At 38.7% G+C, this 27,560-nt stretch overlaps 1 protein-coding gene across 1 annotated transcript; it reads left to right on the forward strand.

Annotated features, from left to right (window-relative positions):
• The first annotated feature begins 4,671 nt into the window (after positions 1 to 4,671).
• Positions 4,672 to 27,560, forward strand: LOC127417544 (nuclear RNA export factor 1-like). The gene is made up of 12 exons (XM_051657543.1): positions 4,672 to 4,731; positions 5,750 to 5,830; positions 6,546 to 6,614; positions 6,695 to 6,750; positions 8,782 to 8,886; positions 11,397 to 11,455; positions 11,617 to 11,732; positions 11,824 to 11,866; positions 23,259 to 23,331; positions 24,230 to 24,412; positions 27,227 to 27,287; positions 27,522 to 27,560. The coding sequence occupies exons 1-12, from the start codon at positions 4,672 to 4,674 to the stop codon at positions 27,558 to 27,560; spliced, it is 945 nt and encodes a 314-aa protein (XP_051513503.1).

Below are 27,560 nucleotides of genomic sequence, written 5' to 3' on the forward strand. Positions count from 1 at the left end.
AAAAACCGCCCAGCCCTAATTCTAGTAAACATAAAAAAAAGCTAAATCAATATTTTGTGTTTTGCCTTCAAAACAGCACCAGTTCTCCTAGATACACCTGGACACAGTTTTTCTTGGTTGTTGGCAGATAGGATGTTCCAAGCTTCTTGGAGAACTTGCCATCATTTTCTGTCTGTTTCGTATGTCTCAATTGCTTCTGTCTCTTCATGTAATCCCAGACTGACACGATGATGTTGAGATCTGGGCCTTGTGGGGGTCATACCATCTGTTGTAGGGCTCCTGGTTCTTCTATTCAGTTCTATTTGCAAAGAGAATGTTGAAATCTAAAATTGATATTTCCAGCTGGTACACTAAAAGCAGAATATACTGTTTAAAATAACCATTTTAAGACAAATGTTTTTGTGGAAAATATAATGCGCCTAAGACATTTGCAAAGTAATGTATATAACACAGCAGGATTTTTCTCATAATTTGTTCATAATTCTTGGAGGTCCAGACTTTAAAGCCCTTTATTCTACATTCTATTTGCCCTATGTTTACTATACTTGTTCTGTTTACCATTGTTCTTCCATTTTTAGCATTTTTAATATCATAACCACAGGTAGTAAAATAATTTAGATATCATATATCATAAAATAATGTAAATAATAAGAATTAATTTAAGTATCATAGATTCTCCCTGAGAGATAATTTAATATGAAATTTCTGTATCAGTTTACCATGATAGTTTTAGTAACAGTGATGTGTAGTTTAACAAACCTTTATTTTGGTGCATCACACAGTGTTGTTTCCTCTTTGCTTCATCAGTGGTGGTTAGAATGTCAGGATTGTCTGACTCTATAGCACTTAAAAGTAAAAACAAAAATGAAAATTCAAATGGGTCATGCGAGTTTTGTGGTCTGCACCATGTTATTGGGTCTTACCTTGTCTCATAGTGCATGGCAGATTATTGGCACAAGTGATCCTTGCGCGATACTCACGTGAAACAAGGGGTGCAGTCCATTGTGAAGGGCTCATCCCTAGGCCCTAATCCTTTCATAGGGTAATGAAACACTAAACTACATTTTCTGAGATGCTACCAGATATGTATATGTTACATTTGATAGAAGACAAGGTAAGCATCCATTAATTTTAATTTTAAGAGGAAAGTGGATCTGTGTCAACCTCACTCAGACCGTCACCACAGTCTTACCTTGAATGACACCATTCTACTACCTGTTTTCAACAAAATATCAACAAAGTTAGGTGACTGACCTTAGGGGGTTGGCTTACCATATAAACATACAGACTTTTTGAGTGGGTAGCTTGTGAAGAAGAGCCTCATCATCTAGATTGTTAAATGCAGAAAGGAAAGTACCCCCACTAAGACCCATGGCAGACCTGAGTATTCTGGTGCTCACCACGATAAATGGTCAAAAGCCACAGATGCCCAAGCTAACGCTCAGTTACAAATCTTGGCGACTCTACGAGACCTAGCTGGGAAAATGGACCGTCTTAGTCCCCGGAGACCAGCAGTAGGTACACAGAGGAGGACAGTGACCAGGAGGATAAGTTCAGATCTTCCACTACTGATGGAGGGAACATACAATCTGACATTCTCACCAGAATCCTCAGGGCTAAAATACAATATGCTCCAGAAACGGGCATGAGTGGTATGCCTGCGGTAGAACGTGATATGGCTGCCTTAACACCACTAGGCTCTGATCGAGTTACTGATAACCCACACTGTTCCCAGAAGGAGTGTGAAAAAACCGATAGTTTAGTTTGTCAAGTCCATAATTCAGCCACATGAGCAGCCCAGTCGGGTAATGCACTGGCCATAGTTCTGGCTGCCCTGCGGAAGGTCATAAATCCAGAAGACCATGACGCTATGGGTTTGGTTGAGGCAGCCCTGTCTACACACTCCAAACTTACCAGGGACACTGGGGCCTCTATGTCATTGGCAATACTCACTCGTAGGCAGATCTGGATTGCCCAGACTTCTCTGTCTGATACTATCAGGAGGGAACTAGCCAACATGCCAGTTGTACCAGGCCGTGTGTTCCACCTAGACTCTCAGATGGTGCTTGATAAGGCTGAGCAGGCATGACACAGAAGGGAATCGGTACAGCACACGTTTGGTCGCTCAAGGGCAGCTAGACAACCATATAGAGGTATTCAACCTCCTCAGCCTCCTCGCTTCAATCGCACGGACTCATGGGAGTATGACAGGAGACAGAATAGCCGTTTTCAGGTGTTTGACGGTAGCAGGTGCAAGGGGTACAATCAAAAACGGGTACAGAATCCGCCATCTCCCTTTTTCAGGGATTCGTATGACTTCAGTCAGGGACCCAGCCCAGGAACAAGTCTTATCCAAAGAATTCACGATTCTCTTGCAAAAAAAGGCAATTTCCCAGGTAAACCCCAGCGAACAGCTCACTGGGTCTTATTCAAACTATTTCCTTGTGCCGAAGAAAGGTGGTGGATTCTCACCCATTTTAGACCTGAGGCAGCTGAACACCTTCATAAACCTTTCAAAATGTTGACCACCGCACAAATTTTGGAGGTCATAGAACCAGGCGAGTGGTTCACGTCATTAAACCTCAGGGACACGTATTTTCATGTGCCCATTAATCCAGAACACAGGAAATTCCTCCATTTTGCTTTCTGGGAAGAGGCCTACCAGTTTGAGGTCCTCTTTTTGGCCTTTCCCTCTCTCCTCGTATCTTCACCAGAGCAGCTGCACTTCATCCTCTTCAGGTGACAGGCCTAATGATCCTTCTATACCTAGACGACTGGTTGAGAGACACCGAGGCTGTTATCAAACTCGTACAGGATCTGGGGTTCAGGATAAATTGGGAGAAGAGCAACACCAAACCACCGCAGCAGGCAGTATTTGTTGGGTTAGTTTTGAACTCCTTGATAATTACTACTTTTCTGACACCACAGAGAGTGGCAAAATTGACTACCCTGGCACAATCTTTCCACTTAGACAAGCGGATAGACTTGGTTCAGTTCCAGAAATTAATGGGTATGATTGTCACAGCAATAAAAGTGGTACCCCTGGGCTTCTCAAAGCACGGCCATTGCAGTGGTGGATGAACAAGTTCTGACTTCACCCCAAATTACACAGGCTAGTGAAGCTGAGGGTCACATGAAAATTTATTCAATTGTGGGTATTTCGCTGGACCACAGGAGAGCTCTTGAGTTAGACGTGGCAGTCTTGAGGACCATAAACAGTGCCAAAGCACCCTCCACTTGGGATAATTGCTTAAGTAGATGGTGTGTGTGTTCTTAACATGGTGTCAAGACAGAAAGATGGACTCCACTAAATGTGGTATTAATTCTGTTCTCTGCTTCCTTCAGTTGCTCTTAGACTCGGGATGTAAGGTCAACATGATAAAGGTTTATGTTGCAGCTATCTCTCACTTTCATGGCTTGGTTGAGGGCTTGACTATTTGAAAACACACATTGGTGTCTGTGGCATGGGGGGTGTAGCCATGTGTCTGTCTGTGGGAGAGGGAGAGTGGTAAGGCTCATTACCTGGGTTGTAATTATCTAACACTTGTCTCTCATTATAGTGATGGTGGAGGGAGACCTGATAAGGCACGCCAGAACGTCAGAGGGGGAGAGAGAGCGACATGATATGTCTTCTAAGAGTGTGAAGCGTTTACATTATTGAGAACCTGTTTGTGTGTATGTTGGCCACAAAGAGCCCTTTTTGTTTATATTTCTTGTGACGCTGAAAGAGTAATAAAAATACTCACATTGACTGTTCGCTGTCTCCTGACTCCTCCATTGCCCATGAACTCGGAAACTATCACAGTGTCTCAGTTCCTCAAAGGGGCACACCGTCTGTGCCCAAGGAGAATTTTAAGATCATCATCGTGGGGTCTTCCCACGGCCTACAATCTCTGACCAAAACCCTGTTTGAACCATTGGACCAGGCTGACCTCAAATCACTAACATGGAAAACAGTTTTCCTCCTTGCTATCTGTTCTGCTAAAAGAGTGGGTGAGTTGCATTGCTTATCAGTGAGTGAAGACTGTCTAAGATGGAAGGCAGATTACTCTGGAGTTTCCCTTTGGCCAAATCTGTCTTTCCTACCTAAGGTGCTTAATTCTAGCACAGTCAACCAAGTAATTGAACTCTGAGCATTTCAGCCAGACCCACGTCACCTGGGTTCAGGGCTTAATCTTCCCACCTTGAGCCCAGTCCGGGCACTACGAGCTTACATGGAACGTACACAGCCTCTGCAACGTTCACACTTTCAGCTATTGTTGTTTCGATATAAAGAGTGCTGGCCAACCAGTTTCAAAACAGTGGCTGTTACACTGGATAGTGGATACTATTGCGCATGCATATTCCAGCCAGAATTTGCCAGTCCCAGAAAACCTGGTGGCTCATTCCACCAGATGTCTGACTGCATCATGGACAGCACTCAAGGGGGTGGCACTTACTGACATCTGTGTAGCGGCATTGTGGATCTCACCTTGTGTGTTACGGGTCAATGTGGCAAATCGGTTACACTTGGATCCACAATTCTGCTCTCAGCTGCTAAGCAGGGATGTGAGGAAGGAGAAGCTTCCACTCTTTGTGACCTTGATGGTACTGGTCATCCAAGGTAAGACTGTGGTGACGGTCTGAGTGAGGTCAAAATAGATAGTAAATTATGTCTATAACTATGGATCTATGAGACTGAACGATGACCATCACCATCTCTTGTCACTCAAATGGGCTGAGGAGTTCCAGGTAAGAGGAAGAGGTCGGCCAATCCGGATGTTTATATAGTAAGCCAACCCCCTAAAGTCAGACACCTGACATTGTTGATATTTCGGTCTCGAGAACAGGTGGTAGAATGGCATCTTTCAAGGTAAGACCGTGGTGACGATCATCGTTCTGTCTCATAGATCCATAGTTATAGACATAGCTTAGGTTAATTTAGGGTTTTTTTGCACTACTTTCATCTTCCGGGTTTAAAATCAACATCAAGTCAACATTTCCCTGTACTATAGTGCATCATTGCATCATCATTGTCTCATTATTAAAGAGACTCCGTGGCCTTATCCTATGAGAATGTGCTGTCTCATTATTATTCATTAAACCGTGTGACCAGCGCTTCAGTCTCTCAAGTGCCTCAGAGTCAGATAAGAGAGTTGATAGCACCGGGATGCTAGTCCCCCAGGTGCTGCTGACAGAGGGACCAGACAGGCTTTCAATCAATGGCAGAACCTTTTAAATGTTCACACAGCACACATTTATTCACGTGAGCGTTTCGAGATATGCGGTGAAGTGGACTGTCTCTGACTTGTGACACTTTAAAGGGTTTACCCTCCAGAGTGAGAGTTTCGGAGGTTTGAAGGGTATAGGGCTCAAATCCTTGTTTCACTGGGCCCTTGGAAGCAGCTATTTACAAGCACTTCGCTTCAGTTTAGAAAGACCCTTCAACGTGACCGACATGATTGTTCTCCCTTCGAATTGCCCTTCGGAGGCTGATTTATTCCATTTAGAACGTAGGGTAGGTTTCAATAGCATAGCACACTTGGACATTTCAGATGATAAGTGTATTTAGTGCTTATGAAGTACCAAACGTGAGATGAATGTCATTGAATTTGCTTCGGTCGCCGAAAAATTTTCAGTGCAGATAAAACCCTGCAGTAGCATTCTGTACATTATTTATACAGTATGCTAGTGACATCTTTTTTCTAACCTAGAGTCATTAAAACATAAATGTTGGTTTGTTTGGAGTAATGTGATTCTTGTTCTTCAGGTGGTTGTGTTTATGAGTCATTGTTCCACTCCCCCTTTCCTTCAGAGCGAGCTGAAACATCAAGATGTGGAGCATTTAAAGGTGGGATCAACAGTGGTTGTCCTATAGACTTGTCTTTTCTCTCTAATATATTTCTTGTTGCACTAACACTAATGGCCTACAGGTGGCAACAGTTGCAAATTATGCACTGAAGGCGCACTCAGCTGTTGTTGTTTTTGTTGTTGTATTTTGCTAATTGCTAAACTTTGTTTCATAAAGAAATGAATAGTATTTTTGAAGAACATGTTTAAAATGCTGTCAACTGTCCATGGAATGAAGACTAGTCATATCATAGCTGCTTTATTTTACATATGGTAATGGGCAAAACCCCAAAGATTGAAAGATAGATTGAAAGATAGAAAAAAAGGCAAAGGAGAGAGAACAGGCTGCTCTCTCCATCAAGGAAGTATAGGTCTCTGCGGAACAATAATGGGCGTTTCCCAATCTGTGGGCATTTTCAAACCGCGATGGGCATTTTCAACTATCCGATGAAAGTAGGTAATCTCAATGTAGCAATCAGTGGGTGTTTCCAAACCAATATGGGCATTCCTGATCTATCCAATAAAGGTAGGGAATCTCAATGTAGTAAGCAAATCGTGTAAAGTAGTTCAAGCCCATCCTAGTTTGAAAATGCCCACTGATTGGAAAACGCCCATTTTTGTTCTACATAGACACTAGTCTCCCATCAAGGGTATATAGTGGATGTATCATGTGAATAAAACATGCTGTTCTCCTCACAATGCCATTGTATCTGTAGGACTCCCATGTGCTTCCACCTCCCATCGGCTTTGATGTGAAAACAAGCACCATGATTCCTCCCTGCAAGGTAAATGAAGGAATCTGTGTTGTTTTGTATTATGTTTACCTGAAGCAAAAATTTTGACTGGTTTTGTCTAACTAATTCAGGGCAGCCACTTTGTCTCAGAAGAAATCAAGGGCTTCATTCAGGGTTTCCTGCAACAGTAAGTGCACTTGTATTTAACTACAGGAGTTCCTTAATGCATGTTTTGATAAATATTAAATATGTTAAAGAGCCAAAATATGAAATGCCATGGATCAGTTGTTATGGAATAATACATTGTTTTGTAAAATGACAGATTTGACCTCATTATTTCTGACCTCTGTGATTTCTAGCTTCATGCTATGTGACCCACATTTGGTTTTTGACCATTGAACATGGGTTAAAGGTAACAATTTACACATGGAGCAACATTGAGAGCCCCATATCTATGGGATTTAATAATGTAGGGCCTTAAAATTAAGATACAAAAAGCATAGTTTGTTCAGAACCTGAAAGGATATTAAGATATGTTTAATACTTGGCGTTATAGACACAACCAGCTTATAAAACTTATAAAAACAACACACAAAAAAGTAAGATGATGCAACAAGGGCTGCTAAAGTCAACTGATTTTAGTAACAAATATCTCTGTGGAAAAATAAAATAATTACGCTGCCACCTTTCTAATATTATTTTATTTATTTTTTTACCTGTAGTTTTTCTCAAAAATCAAAGGCGAAAACTTTTCATTTTGACCCTGCTCTACTAAGTAATTAATTACTCTAAATATTGATCCATAAAACTTAACATTTTGACTTTCATCACCATTAATGTTTATATTAGGGCTGTGAATTGATAATTTTTTTAAAACTAATTAATTGCAAATTTTTCTGTGATTAATCGCGATTAAATTATGGTACTTGATACATTACAACAAACATAAAAAAAAACATCAAATATATTTAACATATATAACTTGCAAGAAAATGTTTACTTGTCATTTATTCTAATTATTTAAATATGTACATGTTAAAATGAACTCCTTTTTTTTTTTTTTCTTGTTTTTGCTGCAGATAAGATTTAATTAGACACATTTTTACAGGTATTAATCTTTGATACAAGTATACATGCCATAACATCAGACATTTGGGCAAAATCTTCTGCGTTTTTCAGTGGACATTTTTTTAATAGTAGGATGAAATGGGCAGATTCAATTCATATCAAACTTTATTGGCAAGAGAAACTGAAGTGTACGATGTCAATGCATTATTAGACATTATACATACAGATATAAAACATATTGGATGCTGAAGTTTAATTTGCTTACGTTTAAAATCTCAAAACTATTATTTTCTCCAGCTGTCGTTCAGTCTCTACAAGTGTCTGCAGCTTGAGAACGGCCAGGTCCTTCTCAGTCTCTATCGCGCACACACTGGGTTTCTCTCGGGCGGTTTCACTTTTGAAATGGGTTCAGATGGAAGTCAGTGCGTGATTTTGCGCAATGTGAAGAGATACGGCTGCTTGCCAGTATCACTCGCCCGCTTGTGGATGATGTCTCAATTCTCCATACAGAAAATCTGCTCACGTGTTTAATATTATGCCGAAACATGCGTCACACGCAATGAAAAAGCGTGCACTGCTTCACACAATCAGTTTCTGGTGCGAGGATATGCAGTTGAGTCAAGCGAGTACCTCCTGAAATTTTATATATGCTAATGTTAGCCACAGAAAGTGCAGAAAAACATTGATGTTTCCCCCATTGTACAAAAGTGCCTGGGTTTGTTCCTGGCAGGCAGCAGAAGCCCTAACACTGCCCCCAGCCTATTTGTAGCCTGTAAGGCTGAGTAGCCTGCCATGAACGACTCAGGACACCTTTCTATCACGTGAAGTTTCAGGAAGTGAAAATAAAAAATGGATACCTCATTAATTTCATATTTTTTAACGCATAAAAAAAAAAAAAAAAAAAAAAAACAAATTTATCGCCAAAATTAACTTGTTAATATCCCAGCCCTAGTTTATATTTAATTTTATTTCATATATTAAATACTGTATTTCTTCAGAGAATAGATTAACAAAATCAAAAATTTCTGCCTGGGAAGTTTCTGAAATTTGGTTAATATTACATTTGCATTTAGCAGTATCTGGATGCCTTTTCTGAATGTTTTTTTTTTTTTTTTTCCCATTTAAAAGGGGCCTGTTTGTTTTGTGTCAGTTATTACAGTGTGTACGACTCTGGGGACAGACAGCCACTGCTGGAGGCATATCATGATGGTTCCTGCTTCTCTCTCACTGTACCACCCATATACAATCCCTTCAGGTACAGTGTGAGCTCTCCTTAAAACACTGCCCATCTGAGGTGTAGCATTCTGTGAAGCAAAGGTTTGCCTTCTGACACCTTTTTAATATCTTGGTCAATCTCATGAAACCTGTCAAGCAAATATCCAGGTTACATTTCACTCAAATCAACAAAGAAATATCTTTCTATAAAGAAAATTAAGTCTATTTTTAGGACCCTTAAGATTGCGTTTATTGTGTCTAGGACTGTCGATTCAACACATTACTTTAATATGAAAAATAATATGTTACAAAATGTACACAATTAATCATGCCTTTGACCTGTACTTAAAAATTCTGTAAAAAGGAATGTTCCTACTATTGTAGCAATTCATGCTTGATGTAGTAGGGGTCAGTCAGCACAACTCGCCTCGTCAAACCAATGAGAGCAGGCAGCACAGCCTTCCACAGACGTGCTTTTGCGCTGAATGACAGCTGGACCGATCTAGGTTTTTGAGATGCGTTTCAAATTACGTTTAACTTGGTACAGCATGCTAAAAACACAGCTTGTGTGACTAGAGATGCTGAAAACTAGTGAGACGCGATGCAACCAAAGTGAGTAGCTCCAAAAGCGCCTGTCTGACACATGAGCGCATAGACCAACAATTAAAAATAGTGCAGAGGGATGTATGTCAATTATAAACCATTTCAAGATGGTTTAAGGAAGTGACGTCTTGTTCCTTGAACATTTTCCTGCTAGCTGTGCATCACAAACGGGATAAATCACCCTCCGAAGGGCAACTTGAAGGGAGAACAATCATTATAGGCATACTATAAGATCACCTCAAACAGAATTTCCAATAAAAATTCATTTTTGTGTTCTGAATGACCCTTATTTTTGAGCCCCACAACTTTTAGCCTTTCAAAGCTCTCACAGTGAATGGTAAAGTCTTCAAAGTGCATAGGGATGATTACTTCTGAATAGAACGCTCCGTCATTCAAAACAACAGCGCGAGGCACTTAATTTATAGTGACTTTAACATGATTACTAAAGCTCTGCAAGTCATTTACTTTTATATTAAGTCATTTAGCAGATGCTTTTATCCAGAAGAAAGAGACAAGAAAAGTATTTTAATAAATAAAAACGAAATCCTTACGTTGTCCATGGGTCACACAGACTCTTCAATGAACGACCTCATTGATTATAACCAGAGACTATTTAGCAGAGACGGGTCATGAATGGAAGAAACTGGAACACCCAACAGTCAACAGATGTAGAAAGGAAGTCCCGCCTTACAGATAAAAGAGCCAATCACCTTTTAGATACAGTCATTGCCTGTTATCAACTCGAGAACACGCATGTGCATTAGCTATACAAGCCGGGAACATTTTTTTTTTAGCGTAATCTGAGGTAAAGCACAATTTATGAAACTAGTGTTGTCAGACTTTACTGCTAATTTGAAATGTTGTTTTTTTTTCTTCGCTTTTTTTATCCCTTTTTCTCCACAATTTGGCATGGCCAATTCCCACTACTTACTAGGTCCTCGTGGTGGCACGGTTACTCACCTCAATCCGGGTGGCGGAGGACAAGTCTCAGTTGCCTCCACTTCTGAGATAGTCAGTCCGTGCATCTTATCACGTGGCTCGTTGTGCATGACACTGCGGAGACTCACAGCATGTAGAGGCTCATGCTATTCTCTGCAATCCACGCACAACTTAACACGCGCCCCATTGAGAGCGAGAACCACTTAATCACGACCACAAGGAGGTTACCCCATGTGACTCTACCCTCCCTAGCAACCGGGCCAATTAGGTTGCTTAGGAGACCTGGCTGGAGTCACTCAGCACACCCTGAATTTGAACTCGCGACTTCAGTGGTGGAAGTCAGCCTCAATACTCGCTGAGCTACCCAGGCCCCCTGAAATATGTTCTTTGATAGTAATCTTGACCAACTGTTTTGGAGAAAGACTTTGTTATAACAGGAGCAATCATTCCTGAGCTCTCCGCTGAGAAAATAATTGTGAGCATCTAAACTACGATACAATTTCATCGCCTCTCTTGCGTAGACGCTCGGTATCAACAACACGTCTGCATAAGTCACTTCATGCGCTGTAATACTGTAATTACTATAATGCAAAAAAAGATACATAATTTTATTTGTAAAGTATTTATACATCATGGTAGTATTTGTTGTACTGCCTTTAATACAAATATTTCATTTACATCTGCATAAATTATAGTAATTTATTTTACAGCATAAACTGTATTACAGTATGAGAATGACCATGGTGATAAGGATCTGGTTTTTCTTATGTTTTTTTTTTCTTTATGCTAAACATATTATAATTTTCATTTTTTTTATTTGGGATGAAATGTGACCCAGATGTTATAATGATGTTCACCCACATACTGAGGCCAAAAAATACTAAATGCACTCTTGTTCCAGTGAGAAAGAAAATATAACATTTGAAGTTAATTTTAATGTTTAGAAATGTGCAAAGTTTGAGTGTTGAGTGTCTTTGCCAGTCTCCTTTTTTTCCTGTAAATTTGCAGGTGCGGCTTGGGAGAGTACCATAAAGACAGCCGCAACATCATCAGAGTCAAAGCTCTCTGTAAGTTTCAAACATGAGAAACAAGCAAATTAGAGTTTCACAATTGTAAAAGTCTGAAATCTAGTAGTTGTTCTCAGCTCTAGGTAAAGTCCAAGCAAAGACTTTTGCTGTATTTGTCATGTAAGGCAATGTAGATATGCTCTCATTTATCTTTTTTACAGCCAAACAGACCCGCATGCTAAAGCACTCCCGGGTGAATGTGGTCGCCTTTCTTAATAACCTGCCACAAACACACCATGACATGGCTTCATTTACTGTGGACGTTAATACGTACACGGTGAGTTCCTTGATCATTTTAACATTGCCCTCACTGCTCTTGTTCAGCTATTTGCTTCTTAATGTCTCTTTTTTTTCTGTCTTTTGCATAGAAAACTTTATTAATGTTCACAGTGAGTGGAGTATTCAAAGAGGGTGAGTCTTGCTTGAACACTGCTACACCTGTTAAAGTAACGTCCGTTGATTTAAAGACCTTTGTGGGGGGAATTCATTAAACGCATAGGCTTCATTTGTGGGTGGGACCAGGGTCAGAAATTAAGGGGGGCTTGGTGCAAAAATGCCACACAAAGTGACAAAAATGCCCCTGTAATTCAAAATGTGACATCTGATACAGTTATTAATATTCTGTTATAGTCCCGGTTGTAAATATTTTTGCATTGGGTAATAGTTAATAAATTATTTATCTTCAGGATTTGTATTAAAGAATTGATTAAATTGATTTAAATGGACGAGATACCGTTTTTTTTTTTTATATATATGATAAGAAAAAAAATTGCCCTCTTATTGGTAAAAAAATAGAAAAATGCCCATGAAAATTAAATCCACGGGGCAAATGTTGACCCTTAATGCAGTGTTTCTCAACCTTTTTTCTGCCACGGCACACTTTTTACAACTAAAACATTCTACGGCACACCACTATCCCACATAGGCTAACCATAGTCAATATTTTTCCTTTTCAAGAACTTGTCCATGTTTTCTGTCCGTCTTGGTAGCGTGTTTACTTGTAATGTTTGAAATTCGGTTATGCAAAAAAAAAGTCACATAGGTAGGCTACGCCGTGTGAGGTCACAGGTGGCATGAGCGCTAAATGGGTAATGAAAAAACAACAAATTTGCTTTTCTAATTTGTAGATTTGTTCTTGCAATGCCACAACAAATTACAGGGATGCAAACTCATGAGGGGCGAAAAGGGTAAGACAATCACTGGTCCACGAACGTTTTTTCTGGTGATATTTTTTTTTTAAAGAATAAGCTAAAGGCACCAGTTCCAGCTGTTTTAGTGATTCAAGTTTACAATTGTGCAGAATTAGCTGCAAAATAAAGAGTATTTTGGTGAGGCTTGCTTCTGTTTCACACATTTGTTCAATTTTATTAACTGATTAGTTCAGTGACCCCTTCTGGAAATGTCACTAGGTGGCGACAAATGAGCGTCTTATGTGCTATGAGTGAGTCAGTGACTCATTTTGAGTCATTCATGACTGAAATCTACCAGGAGGTTTATAGTGTTTAAGCATTAAAAGAACAAAGTAGATCTATTGTCTTCCTTCAGTCTGAGCATTATTTTTCATCCAAAAAGACAACAATAATAGTCTAATAATAGTGAGTTTCAATAACGTCCTTACCTTCTCCTGCTGAGCATGGCTTTTATCAGAAAAGACCACAATAATAGACAAATAATAATAATTTAGAGTTTCAATAATGTTCTTTCATCATTGTAAAGCACATTTCACATGAGTCGAGCGTCAACGCTCTGTTCAGCACCAGCATCAAGCGCCACATTGCCCTCCACATGACAAGAGTTGCAGAAAGTGTCACAGAGGGGTGATTTTACGAGTTTGCCATGTAAAAATGTGGGAGGTGTGCACAATAAACATTGAAAACATGTATTTGCAAGAGAGAAAAAAGCTTGCAGTTGCTTTGATAGCAGAAAGTAATAAAAGGACTCATTTATGTTTAGGTCTGAGCGTTTTCTTGGTGAATTTAAATTAGTTCAATAACTGGGGTCTCTGATATTCGTAAACAATAAGGTAATATTTAATTAAAAGACAATTTTGGACAGTTTTAAAATATTTCTTGTTGCTTAGTATTCTCAAAGACATTATTGGTGAAGCAAAAACGTGTGTGTGAAAAACACTTTGGTGTAAAGTGGCGTCACTTCATAGACTTCAGTGTATTCTGCAGTGCTGACACGAGTCATGTGAAAGACCCTTAACGCGTATAAATATCAGTCACTTTTGCACATTAATCATTGCTCTTCACAATCACAAAAGTGACCGATTATGGTTTCAAAATGACTAATTTCTCCGAAAGGTGAGGAGTTTGGATCCCTGAAATTTATATATTTTTTTCATGCATTTATTTATTTTGTGGAATTTGATAATTTTCCACGGCACACCTGACTATCTTTCACGGCACATTAGTGTGCCACAGCACAGTGGTTGGGAAAGACTGCCTTAATGTAAATGTTAATTTCTAAAACTTGGTGGAATATTTTCCCACCACATTTGCCATGGCCAGTTATGTCCCCATCACTTGTTCAAATACCTCGCATCTAAAATGTGTCTAATACACAGGGAAACATCTCCAGTTCTTGACCAGTAGTTTCCACCTGGTATTAAAATGCATTTTTGGTGATCCGATCACGTGATTAGCGCTTATTACAGGTCTAAACTGGGTCTAAAAACATTTTGTGATCGGATGATAAACCACATACGAATGTGGTCAAAAATACATCTGACCACATCGCATTTGAGGTGTAAAGGCTAATCCGTCCTGTATCCGTCCTGGCAGCAGCGAAGCGCCACCCATCACCTGTCAATCAACCGCTGCGCTAAAACAAGAGTTCAAACTTTGCCAGTTACGAGTGGTTTAAAAGGAAATAACCGTCTGATCCGAAGATTTAAAAAACGGATATATACACAAGCATGAGAACTTTTCAGATATTCTTCAGTGTGTCTGAAATCAACATGCACAGACTCTTTTGAGAAAAACGAACATCTGCAGCTCAGGTTAATACAGGTAATCCACTAAAATAGCTGATAATTCTGCTTGAAATGTTGATTTTCATTAAATTTCAGCCATATCTGGGAGAAACATCGCACCGTTTTTTTTTTTTTGCGCTTCCTTTGTCTTTTCTGACTTTGTTGGGCTTTAATGTCTTGCAGTAACACTGACATAGTGATTTATGTGTCGTCATAAAACAGAGATCCTCCCCTCGCATTTAAGTGACTAGGTGTAAACATTAATGACCCCACGTGATTGGATCACCCGAGATGCATCTTAAAGGGTCATGAAACACTAAACTACATTTTCTGAGATATTACCAGATATGTACGTTACACATGATAAAAGACAAAGTAAGTATCTTTTAATTGTAAGAGGAAAGTGTTTTATCAACATTGAGTCAACGTCACACAATGTGACGTTTCCCTTTACTATAGTGCATCGTCGCGTCATCGGTGTCTCATAACTATTAATGAGACTGCATGGCCTTATCCTATGAGAACAGGCTATATGATTATTCATTAAACTGTGTGACCAGCACTTCGAATTTCAAGCGCCTCAGAGTAGGGATGGGCTATACCACTTATTTTCTTTTTGTTCCGATACCAGATACTTTTAGGCCAATGTCGCCAATATTGATACCAATACCTCTATTAAATTGAATTTTTACGAATTCTTTGGATAAAATTAGAAACTTTATTATTACTTTTTTTATATATATTTATGGGCCTGAACAGAAAATTATTAGGCTGCTTTGTTTACCCTTTAAAAATTAGTAAGTATAAGCCACATATAAAACCTCAAAATTAACCATATATATTATTATATGGTTACTATTACTAAAACCAAGGTACATATGGATACTACAGTAATGCTGTAGTAAAACCATGGTTAATTATATAAAAATCTTGGTTACTGCCAAAAAGAAAAAAAAAAAAACATTCATGTTTACTGTGGTTAATACAATATTACTACAGTAAATCTATAGTAAGTTTTCATAAGGGTATCATTTATTAACGAGGATTACAGATCATTATCAATATTTTAACATCTCTGAATTTAAATAAACCTGTAAAAATAGTCAAACAAGCCCATTATAATAGATGTCACGTCTAGGTTTGTCATTACTTAGTGTGAATAACTCCAGATGCTGTTTTTCTGTCATTACCTCAGGAAAGCACGGCTCCCTCTTTGAACGAGTGCTGTGACTGAAAGGGTGAGCGCTGTCTGACTGATAGTGTATTTAGCATTTCTGTGTGTCAAGATGAGCGGAAGAAAAAATAGTTCTGGTGCCATGCAACAATTCGATCACATAATTCTTTTTTTCCACTTCGAAGCTTATGAGATGCATTAATATTCATGTAATCTAAATAATAAGATCACTTGTTTATAAAAAAAATCTTCAGAATCGATATTTGATGAGAGGATCGATATTCTTGATACCACATCAGAATCGGAAGTATCAGTATCGATCGACCTGGATGCGAGTGTCTCCAACCGCCCCCCCCCCTTGACAGAGGGACAGGACAGGCTTTCAATCAATAGCAAAACCTTTTCAGTGTTCGCGCAGCACAAATTTATTTCTGTGAGTGTTTCAAGATATGCGGTGGGGTTGACTGTCTGTGACTGGGGTCTCTCTCTTGAACTGGTGTCTCTGGCTGCCCTTTATCTCGCTCTCCCGCTGATTCAGCACTGGCCGTGCTCCATCAAATCCTGGTCACACCCTCCTCCTTGTCACACTCCTCCCCCGCCCGATTCAGGCCGAGGCGCCACTGGTCTGACTAACTCCCACCCCATCTCTGGAGGGGAGACTCTGTTCTTCCGGCCGTTCAGTCAGCCGGTGGTCAACCCCACCTCCTGCGAACCTGGGGGAGAGACGGGGAGGCGTGGGAAGGGCGAGTGGAGACACACAGAGAGAGGAGAGAGAGAGAGAAGAACTTGCTCGCCAGCTTCCGCCCGGCGGACGGCAACGAGTCCTCCGGCCCCTGGCGGACAGAACCGCTCCTCTCCTTCTCGGCAGACGGCCACGGTTCCTCCGGCCCTCAGCGGCTGGCAGCGACTCCTCTGTCCCCTGGCAGATGGCTGCGGCAGCTCCCCGGCAGATCTGCAGCGAAGACTCCACGACAGCGTATCCCTCCTCCTTCCCGGGTTTCTGCACCACTGTAACAGTACAAGAACAGGCAAGGAGGAGGCGGGAACCGGCTGAACAATAAACAAAGTTTAATGTAAAACTCAACATAAACACACATGTGCAGCACGGCCGAGTGCATCTCTCTCTCGAGAATCGGCTTCTCCGGCTGCCCTTTATCTCGCTTTCCTGCTGATCAGTTGATTCAGCGCCGACCGTGCTCCATCACAGCCCGGCCACGCCCTCCTCCTCGTCACATATTTGTGAATCAGTGTCTTGGAATAAGTCTCAAAAGTTAATAATGTGTAAAAAACATTCACATATTTTCAATACAGTACATTTACATATTTTCAGTACATATTTTCAGTACATGGTTTGGCATTTATTTGCACATTAAATTACAGTTATAAAATGACCAGTGTGATTCTGTGAGCTTACAAAACATTGTATACTTTATTTGTGCTTTCTGTTACAATTAATTGTGAAAAACTTTGATGCTTTTAACTCACTGCATTAGTGAAATAATGCTGACTGACTAATTCAGACAGTTGTCGTGTTCCCTCACCCTTCCCCCTCACTCCGCTGGCTGCATCTTTTGAAAATGTGGTGAGAACTCAGCTGTGCTGAAACAAGGAGTGATGTAATCCTTTAAGGGGAAAAATGGACCGCATTCATCATATTTAGTTGGATTTTAACGTTGCCAGCTAGACAAATCTTACAATTCGTCATAGTTTATCATGATATTTAGTGAGAGCTGGCATGGGCAACTGACAGATGACAGAGTGCTCGCCCCCCTCTTTTTCCCCTGCCCCACCCACTAGGGGAGAGACGGGTCCTTGTTCTCAGAGCTGTCCATGCCCAGTTGAGTTGCATTTTTCAAAACGGTTGTGAGGTGGACTTGAGCTGAAAGATGGGTGTTCATGACCCTTTAATACCACGTGGAAACGGGGTCATAATCAATGTTGGATGTAATCTGATTACAAAGTAATTAGTTACTGAAATCGAATTATATTTAAAGGCAAAAGTTCATGCCATGCAAAAGTTCAAACACATGCCATTTCAAATTACTGACTTTCATTGAAGTTAATTACTTTTAAGTACATTACTTGGATTAAGCATATTTCCATTAAAAAAATAAAAATAAAAAATTATTATGTTTTAATGGTAATTTTAGTGTTTACATTTCAGTTTTGACATTTAAAATGAGCATATACTCTTCTACAGATCTAAACTCTCTATCTCTGGATCAATAAATGAAATCGACCATTTATTTAAAATGGCACACATTCCTTTCTATGTGTTTTCACACTCAAGTCCTCTAGTAGAACCAAACTCAGATCCTTTTAAGTGGACCAAAAAGTGAAGTGTGCTGGTTTTCATACTGGGCATGTTTGCTGCGGTCCGAATCCATGTGCAATTGATCCCAGCACCCCCTGCAGCGTTGGTCTGGTTTTAGACTCGTGTATGATTCTGTTGAACCCCGGTGCTTCTCCGTCAGTGAATTACGTCATCACAAATGTGCACATGATGGAGATCATAACACTATATTTCTGTATTTGTGTATATTTGCGCTGTATCAGAGTGAACGATACTTGTTTGCTTTTGCCATCTTTCAGCAGTTGTACATGTCCAGGAGAAGATGACTATATCTGATGCTCACAAATGATCTTTTTTTGAGGAGACAGCTGGTTGCATGCTAAAAGGCACCTTATCTTTTCTGTGTCCCACAGCATTTCCCTTCCATTCATGGTGTTCGTGTGTGTTTGTTTTTGTGCAACTAATGATGTCATCATGCTTAAATGGGCAAAAACACAAGCGCAAGTCACTTTACTTCCTGAACAAGTGCGGCCCAGAGTACAGGTTGCTTTTTCAGTCATGCGAACCGTGCCACACTTCCAATGCAACAGAGTTCAGACCACCTCCTAAAGATAGTCTTGGATTCGGTACCACGAGCTGCTCCCCAGTATGCAAATCAACTTTCATATGACCAACTTTTTTGGTAATTAAAATTGTTTGCTCTGTTTCCGACTAAACTGCCAGTGAAAAGGACAGAGTTTCCTTTAAAGGTGCAATATGTAACAATTTTCATGTAATATTCAGCTTATTTTTTGCCAATGTGTGAACGGCTTGTAACGCAACTTAAAAAATGAGCCCTTCCTGGACTTCCTAGGTTGTCTATTAAAGCCTGTAGACTGATTTTCATGCGAAGGGAAAGGGTCGCTTTTGCCGGGAAAATCCAAAGGATGTGACGTTTATATGTGCTCCCGAGAGCCTTGCCTCAGACAGTAATAGCTTCTCTTCAGCTATTCAACACTATAACACAACAGCTATTCAACGCTGTTGAACTATTCAATAGCGACAACAAATTGCAACACTAGGTAATGTTATCTTAGAGATGGAATCCAGCAAACGTCCGGCTCCCAGCACAACACCAACTCCTACACAAACTAAGAGTAAACCAAAAAAAAAACCATTTATCTACTGAATCCCGTCTGGCTAAGCGGGAACGTGATCGTGGTCGAGCGAAAACTAGAGTGAACAACGGCAGGGCATTTGATTCCTGGAGGGACCTTCGTTCGGTTTTGGGGATCAAAACCGACCCTGAATTGGCGTTCTTCTTATTGGACAGGTAAGCTTACATATCTGCAAAGCATGTGAAATATAGTGCCATAAGGATTGATCTGTGTAATTTTAGCTAATTTGATTTTACCTGCACAGTTACTGTCATAATCCATATTAATCCGTAATTATTCAGCAAGGTAAACTACAATAACACATGAAATGAATGCTAGACAATGTTCAAGATAATGCAAAAAGACCCATTCATTAGTGTAACGTATAACGTGTAACGTAAAGCTGTTATAAACAGCTACTGTCATCATCCACCAAATTTAGCTAACAGCTATTGATAATGATGGCTTGCTAGCTAACGCCGACATAGCTATCGTATAAATGCAGTCAATGTATCATGCAAAGAAAAGTGATTATTTCAAACTACAGTCTCGCATAGCCAGACTTATATCCACACTTTGTTTTAGCCCTGTTCCAGCACTGGAGAGTCAAATATAATATACAGTCTCAAAGTTTGTAGTAAAACAATCATAACTGTAATTTTAATTTTGCTACCTCATCTGTCAGCATGATGCCGGTGAATCACGTTCAGTCCCTTTTACGTTACGTCATTGTTTTGGTCGATGCTCGCTCGCTCGCGTCCCTATGGAGTGTGTGCACGAGCAGCAGGGAGCTGGCTGCAGTTCACTTAACGGTCACAGGTGCCAATAATAACAAGAGTTTTTGAATCTTACATACTGCACCTTTAAGGAGGGCTCAGATCTGTTTTTGGTACACTTTACCTGTTACAGGGTCTCAGTCCAGTTTGTATTCATGCTGTTCTTTTGTGTGTAACCAAACCCGCTTTTTAAAATATAATATTGTTGATGATTATTATTAGGGCTATATTTGATGTTAGAATACAGTTAGTTCTACATGTAATGGAAATTTGCCCAAAAATGAAATTCTGTCATCATTTATGCACCCTCATGCTGTCTCAAATCCATGTGACTTTCTTTCTTCTCCGACACATAAAGATATGTTGAAGGATGTATATGTTTTTGTCCATACAATGAAAAAAAGACAAAGGGGTCCAAAACTTTAAGCTCCAAAAAGGACACAAAGGTGAAAAAAAAAAAATTATCCATATAAAGCTGTATACGAAAAATGAACCATATGACTCGAGTGGTTTAATCAATGTCCTCTGAAGCAGTACGATCACTTTGGGTGAGAACATTTTGTTTTTGTTTTTTTCAATTCTGACATTTGGCCAAATTGGAACACAGACTTCAAGATGGTGATTTTTTTTTTTTGACGCTAAACGCAGCTGCCAGGTACTCAATCTCAGTATCATTGTACATTTAATAAGGTGTAGCATTTTCATTTTGTATTGTTTACCATCACTCTTTTGGCGACCACGGTACATTTTAAAAAGTATCCCAAAGTATACCAAAAAACCTCAACCATCAACTATCATTTTAACTTGTGTCTGCATTTTCAAAATAGCCCCACTGGCCATGAAAAACAGTATTATCAGGTTTTCAGTTATGGTTTGTGTACAGGGCTGTGCATGCGTCAAGTGCAAGGAAGTGTGTGCACCAGGGTTATTATTGTTTTGAAAATTTCACTAGTTTTTATAAATATTTCGTGTTTTTTTTTTTTTTTTTTTTTTTTGTTAGTTTTAATGCATAACTATTTTGTTTGTAATTTTAATTTCATTAATTAAATTCATCACCACTCTTGGTTAATGTTAATTACAAAATGTACAAGTACATTTTTAACATTAAAAGTTAATATATAGCATATGTTAACATTAGTTAATGCATTATGAACTACAGTAAACAATTATAGATTTATAAATACAATAAGCAATTGTAGATTTATAAATGAATATTAACCAAGATTAACAAATGCAATAAAAATAGTGGCCCTCATTCACTAACTGTGTGTATGCCCGTATTTGTGCTTGAAATCTGTAGAAGAACGTTTTCACTAAGAAATCATGATTGATCAATAAGTTAGCGCAAGAGTAACTTTAGAAACCGTACTCTCCTCCGCCATGTTGAATGCTTACGTGACTCAATGCATGTCAACTGAACTGGCTCATAACACCTAAAAATGGTCTTTTGTCACCACCTGCTTGATAAAATCTTTAATATCACAGGGAAAAATGAAAAGACACTCGCAGCTCTTGGACACATCTGCACTGCTCTTACACTTTAGTTTAGAACGCCATGAACACAAGCAGAGTGATACAAACAGTGAAGTGTCCCAGTGCTGATGTTCTTAGACATCAGTTCTCATGGAACGTCTCTCATCCAATCAGATATGAGGACCAGAACTAACCGTTGTATAAATAAAAATATATTTTAAATTGTATGTATTTAACATGAAAATATTAGTTAATTAAATAAGAAATAGAGAAAATGTGTTATCAAATAGTCAATAGGAATTATTTATCTCGTTGCTCCCAATAATGCACAGATAATAAGAAATGAAATAACCGTTTTCAGAACAGAAAATAAATCCCTCAAAACGCAATAACTTATTGAATTATTTATTTTAAAAAGTAAATGTAAATATGCTGTTGTGCTGTCTGTTAACAACAAAGTGTCTGAAATGTTCTTTAATTGAATGGAATGGTGTGTTGTTTTTATTATTATTATTTTTAGATTTACCCGCCCCTGTACATCTTGTAAAAATAAACAAACTGTGGTTAGTCGCTTTACATAACCATCAGTCTCGCCGTAATAAGCTGCCAGTAAATGGCAGTAATGCACTATTTCAGTTTGTGATCTGCCGTTACAAAAGAAGAAGAAAGACACTGCCTGATTCTGGCAGCAGCCAGCAGTTTTGCCAGTAGAAGTTTTGCTTCTATGCATTAAAGAAGGTTATTAGTTGTAATCTGACCAAAACCTAATGTAGTGTAATTTTATTGCCCTAGACCGCTACTTGCTGGAAAAAGTAGTTCGCTACTGGAAAAGCTACACTGTTTTAAAAGCAGCTGAGCTACTGTCAGACTACTGAAAAATGTAGTTAGTAGCATCGCTACTGATATTTACTCCCCAACACTGCATAAGTTTTATTTGAGGTCACCTAAATGAGGCTCTTTTGTGTTGTCTTCGACACTGGCTCATTTATTGTGGTGTCGTTCAGAGCCCCTCCCCCAGATTTACGTGCTTCTACATCACTTATGCAGGCGAACTGTGGTTGGTTGTTTCCACATGACAATAAGATGACTGCTCCCCAGTTCTTTTTTAGGAAAAGAGAGAAATCAGGCTTGAGAGATTAGTTTTCATATTTTCAACCATTGTTGATCTGATTTAAAGTAAAGTTTTTTACCCATTATAATGCACATTGTTAGTTTAATTATTCTGGGGGTTTTTTCACTCAGTTTTTTTTATTTTAGTTAACAAAATATTTTTTCACTCTCAGTATCGTTTTCGTTAACGAAGCTTCTCCCATGAATGTGCCAAGGAGACTACAGATGTCAAGATTTATTGTGAATAAGGACTTTTGGTCTGTTTCTCACAGAAAGAGGTCATATCACTTCACAAGACATGGATTAAACCATTTGAGTCATATGACTTTTATATAAAATCAAGTAGGAGTGAGCGCTTCATTTTCACAGTGCACAATATTAGTGAACTGAACCTCAGGTTAAAAAAGAAAGTGTAATCAGACCACCTCCCGTGATGGTGTCGGTTCGGTTTGCTTTAAATGGTCTGGAATTGTTTGTAGTGTTCACATATAAGTCAAAATTCCCACAAACTGCTTGAAACAAACCCTTAGGCTTATTAAATGCTTTATTCACATGACAAATATTTTCCATACCACCCACGGAAAGCAGCCGATAAATGGAAAACAGTAAACGGAGTCCTAGAATAGCATCCTAGATCACGATAGTCTGATGCATCCTCCACAACCTAGCACTCAGAAATGACCCACAAAATCCGGAAAAGTGCTGTGCAAATTGCGTTCAGCTCTACTTTTGTGGATATGCTAGTACTGTAAGTTCTTTAGTGAAACCATGTGCATATAAACCACGCTAACAGTGGGCCTAATTAATTCTTAGTGAATAATCCCCTGTGTTTTCATCTCAAAATCTGTCTTTTCCCCTCATCAGTTGATGGTGCATCGAGAGACTCTGTCAAGGCGTTCTCCAGAGTCTTCATCACAGTTCCAGCTCAAAATTCCGGGTAGGCACAGCATCAAAACACAGCACTAAATAAATAATATATACTTCGCTCTAATTTTATTACTTAACATGGTTAAGTAAAAGTCATAATTTTTTATATCTGTAACTGCATTTTCACAAGTAGAATTTCACCATGATCTGTCATTCACTCCTGTTACAGATATCTAATTTCTTACTAGCTGAAATTACAAATACACATCAGCTAAACAAATGTCTATTCCTGACATCAACAATTGAATAACAGCTAGTAAAAATGCTTCTTTTAAAATCTGTAATTTGGTTTTCACTAGTGACAATGTTAATTTCAGATATCTTTAAATTTATCTTACAAGTTAAAATAATATTAATTGTGAATTTTTTGACATCTGAAATCCATTTCCAGATATCTGAAATACCAAAACTAACATGCTGAAATAAATGTACAGGTAGCAAAACTTAGCATTTTTACTAGTTGTATTTCAATTGTAGATATCAGGAATGGATATGTGTATTAGAAACAATGTAGTTATTGATATAAAAAATAATCATTTTTACTAGTAAGAAGTTCATACTATAGCTGATATGTGAAATAGTAAGAAATTAATTACAGAAGTGTGTAATTTTGATGAAATGAATGACTTAAGTTACAGATATCAAATTGTTTTTTACTAGTTGAAATTCCATTTTTGATATCAATAATGGGTATTTCCGCTAGTAATGATATAATCAATCTCTATGAAGAATTGACGTTTTTACTAGTGTGAATGTAGTTAAAATATTTACTAGCAGTTTAACTTGTGAAAATTGAATTTTCACTAGAATTTTCCAACATCCAATTAACAGACTATTAAAACAATCATTAGTTTTGTGATCAAAATGTAACTTTGCATATGTTCATTGGTCCTTGTTGCATCCTGTAGTTTGTGCATTGTGAACGACGAGCTCTTTGTGAGGAACACCACTAGAGATGAGATACATCGAGCATTTGCTGCACCGGCCCAGACCCCTTCCAGCAGTTCTGTTCCCACCCTCAATGCAGCTCAGCAGGAAATGTTGTCTGCCTTTGCTTCCAACTCGCAAATGAACCTGGAATGGTCAAAGAAGTAAGCAAAGAGAAACCAAGATTTTTGGCTCACAAAATCACGCCCATTTACATTCTATTCTTTCCAGGAGCTATATAGATATTCTTATATGTCAGATAAGGAGGTATATGTCTATGTAGAACAAGGATATTCTGTATCGACAAGGATCCCATGTAAAATTGTTGTTTTTAAGTGCAGTTTCTATAAAAGCAAATCCTTATCCACTAGGTGAATTGACCCTATTAAATCCACATACTGTAACATTTGGAAGGAAGTCACAAGAGCTGGATCTAGATGCAGCAAGAAGTTTAATAAAGAATATAAGCAAAGTATAAAATAACTCCATAAACTGACTTGGAATTAGAAACATAAAACAAATGAAACATCCACGATGGGAACTGGTATGTAGGAACAGGGGAGAAACACAACAACTCACAAAGACTGGGTAGAAATCAGGGCATTATATACACAGGGGTAAATGAGGAAATGAAACACAGATGAGAACAATAAGGAACAGCCCAATTACAGGCAAGGGCAAAAATTGTTTTTGCAGAGGAAATGCACATATTAGTTGGTATAATTTTACCTTTAATTTGGAGTCAATCAAATGTTTTGTTCTTGGGTTATTCCCTAAAAAAGACCTAAAAAAGTAGTTTTTCTGGAGTCAGATAAACTAATTTGACAAGAAATGATTAATAAATCAAATGCAACTTGATATTATTTATTTTCTTTGTATGTAATAGCAGCACTTTGTATTCGAAAAGATGGATTTCTGAGTATCTGGAGCTAGTGCAGGACACTGCCTGAGTGATGCTCACAAGGATAGATGCAGTAAAAGAAAAATAAAGGAATTAAAACTTTGATAACCACATTAAATGAAAATATTTAAGAAGCTTCTTGAGCTCAAACAAGATTTAGTGCTCTGTCTGTATTTATAATCCATAAATATAACTTTCTTTTCACGTGGGCTTATAAGGAACAGTGCCTTTGAAAAGCCTATTTGCTCACAGCTTAAAAAGCAGAATCATTATTTTATTTGTTTAAACAATATACAGTCCATATACTTCCAAGTGTTTAACTCTAATCCAGATTTGTTTTTGTTTTTTTTAAAGGGTTAAAAATATTTTTTGTTGGTAATCAACATTATGCCACACATACTGTTGCTTGAGCTTAACTTGTATTGAACCCGGAATATTCCTTTAACTGAATTAATTCAACTCTAAATACTGAATCTAATTTCATTGCAGGGAGAAAATTAATAGGCAGAGGAAAAAAATTAATAAATAAGGTCTGTCCAGATATGATTAAAGCTTGTCGAATACAGAAATTAAATGTTTAATTAACAGGTTATGATGTTTGAGGTCTAATTATAAAAATTTGTAAATTTAGTATTTATTAAAATGCTAAGCATTCACATTTTAAAAGCATAATGGGCTTATTAAAGGGTGAGTTCTCCCAAAAATGAAAATGCAGTCATTGTTTACTCACCCTTGTGTTGTTATAACCCAATTTGACTTTCTTTTTCTTATCACGAAGAGAGAAATTGTGAAAAAATTTTGTGCTCAGCGATGTCGTACAGTGGCAGTTTATGGTGACTTCCTCTTCAAGTTTCAAAAGCTCACAAAAGTATAATTCAGAAGTCTAATATATTATTCCATGAGACTCATGATTGTGATGAAAAATACAATGATGTGAGAAACAAACCTGGATCAAATGTCTTTAGTTAAACTGTTGGCCGACCGTAGCTCTCCTCTGCGTGTTCATGAGACTGCACGAGAGCAGTATCTGTCCAAAACCTTTTGTTTATCTAAAAACAGGTGCACCACAGCGATAGAAACAACACAACACTGCTGCATACAAACCAGAGAACAGAACTTACTAAATATGTCTGAGTTTGTTGTCAAAGAATTGATGCATTATGCCCAGCCTCGAATACTCGAAAATGAAACAGAAACATAGAGGAGGCTGAAGGCAGCCGCAGCCACAGTCACACCGTGTCCTAACTTGACTGCAAACGACATGCGATAAAAGGTATATGTTAATCAGAGTTTTTGTCCCAACCAGCTGACTAGCGATGGTGCATTCTGTTGTTCCCTTGGTTTATATTTTCAGCATCCTGCCAGGTAACCCCGTATGCTGTGAACTGGCACTGGTCCAAAAACAGTATATTGAAGCCAGCATCTCATGAGCCGGTTAATATGTACTTGATTTTGGGTTTTGGCTGGTTTTCTTGAATGTTACACCTACCTTATGTTTTTGGTGAGGTCTTACTCTTTTCAGAAAGGTCGGAGGTCTGTCACACTGGTTCAGAATGGAGAAGAGGTGACGGACGTTCCCGCCTCTTCTGTCTCTGTTTGATTGAGTAATCCGGTCAAATACATGAGGCTGGGCATATAAATGCATCTATTCTTTGACTACAAACTCATCAGACAGATTTAGTCATTTCGGTTCTCTGGTTTGTGTGCAGCTGTGTTGTGTTCTGTTGTCACTATCGCTGTGGCAGACCTTGTCGTGAGGGTGCTGCATGAACCTGTTGCTCTCGTGCAGTCTCATTAACGCGCAGAGGAGAGCAACGGTTGGTCAACTAAAGACATTTGATTTTGGTTTTTTGTCATCAAACCTTATTGTTTGCTTTCAGAACAATCATGAGTCTCATGGAATAATTTATGAGTCTTCTAAATTAAACTTTTGCATCTCTTTGAAGCTTGAGGAGGAAGTCACCTTTAGCTGCCATTGTATGACTTCACAGAGCACAAACATCACAATTTCTCCCTTTGTGTTAAGAAAAAGAAAGGAAGGCGTGAGTAAACAATGTTTTTGTGTTGCTGTATGCAGGTGTCTGCAGGATAATGGCTGGGATTTTAATAGAGCAGCTCAGGTCTTCATGGTGCTGAAGGTAAGAGCACATCTACAGAATTGTTCGAGTCGAGCCTTAAACGTAAGGAGTTTAGCTGGATTTTTTCTTTTACATCAGGGGATTCATGAATGTGCTGTAAATCATTAGTCATTTTGAGTTAGTTTTTTGAAGTCAATTTGAAGTGGACCATGTGCTGCTGCAGCTTACTTTTTGAGACTATATTTACTCTTCAAACTAGCCATCTAATTCCACCTATTTTTGTGTATCCTTTAGGTTCAAGGGAAGATCCCACAGGCTGCTTTCATCAAGTGA

This window comes from Myxocyprinus asiaticus, chromosome 27, assembly GCF_019703515.2.
Source record: "Myxocyprinus asiaticus isolate MX2 ecotype Aquarium Trade chromosome 27, UBuf_Myxa_2, whole genome shotgun sequence".
In the NCBI taxonomy this organism is placed as follows: domain Eukaryota; kingdom Metazoa; phylum Chordata; class Actinopteri; order Cypriniformes; family Catostomidae; genus Myxocyprinus; species Myxocyprinus asiaticus.

Bases quoted from the DNA above. Each gene is read 5' to 3' on its own strand.
- LOC127417544 (XM_051657543.1), top strand. From the start codon at position 4,672: ATGAGACTGAACGATGACCATCACCATCTCTTGTCACTCAAATGGGCT. The intron at 6,751-8,781 runs GTAAGTGCACTT...GTTTTGTGTCAG, and splicing joins ATTCAGGGTTTCCTGCAACA to TTATTACAGTGTGTACGACT. The intron at 11,733-11,823 runs GTGAGTTCCTTG...TCTTTTGCATAG, and splicing joins TGGACGTTAATACGTACACG to AAAACTTTATTAATGTTCAC.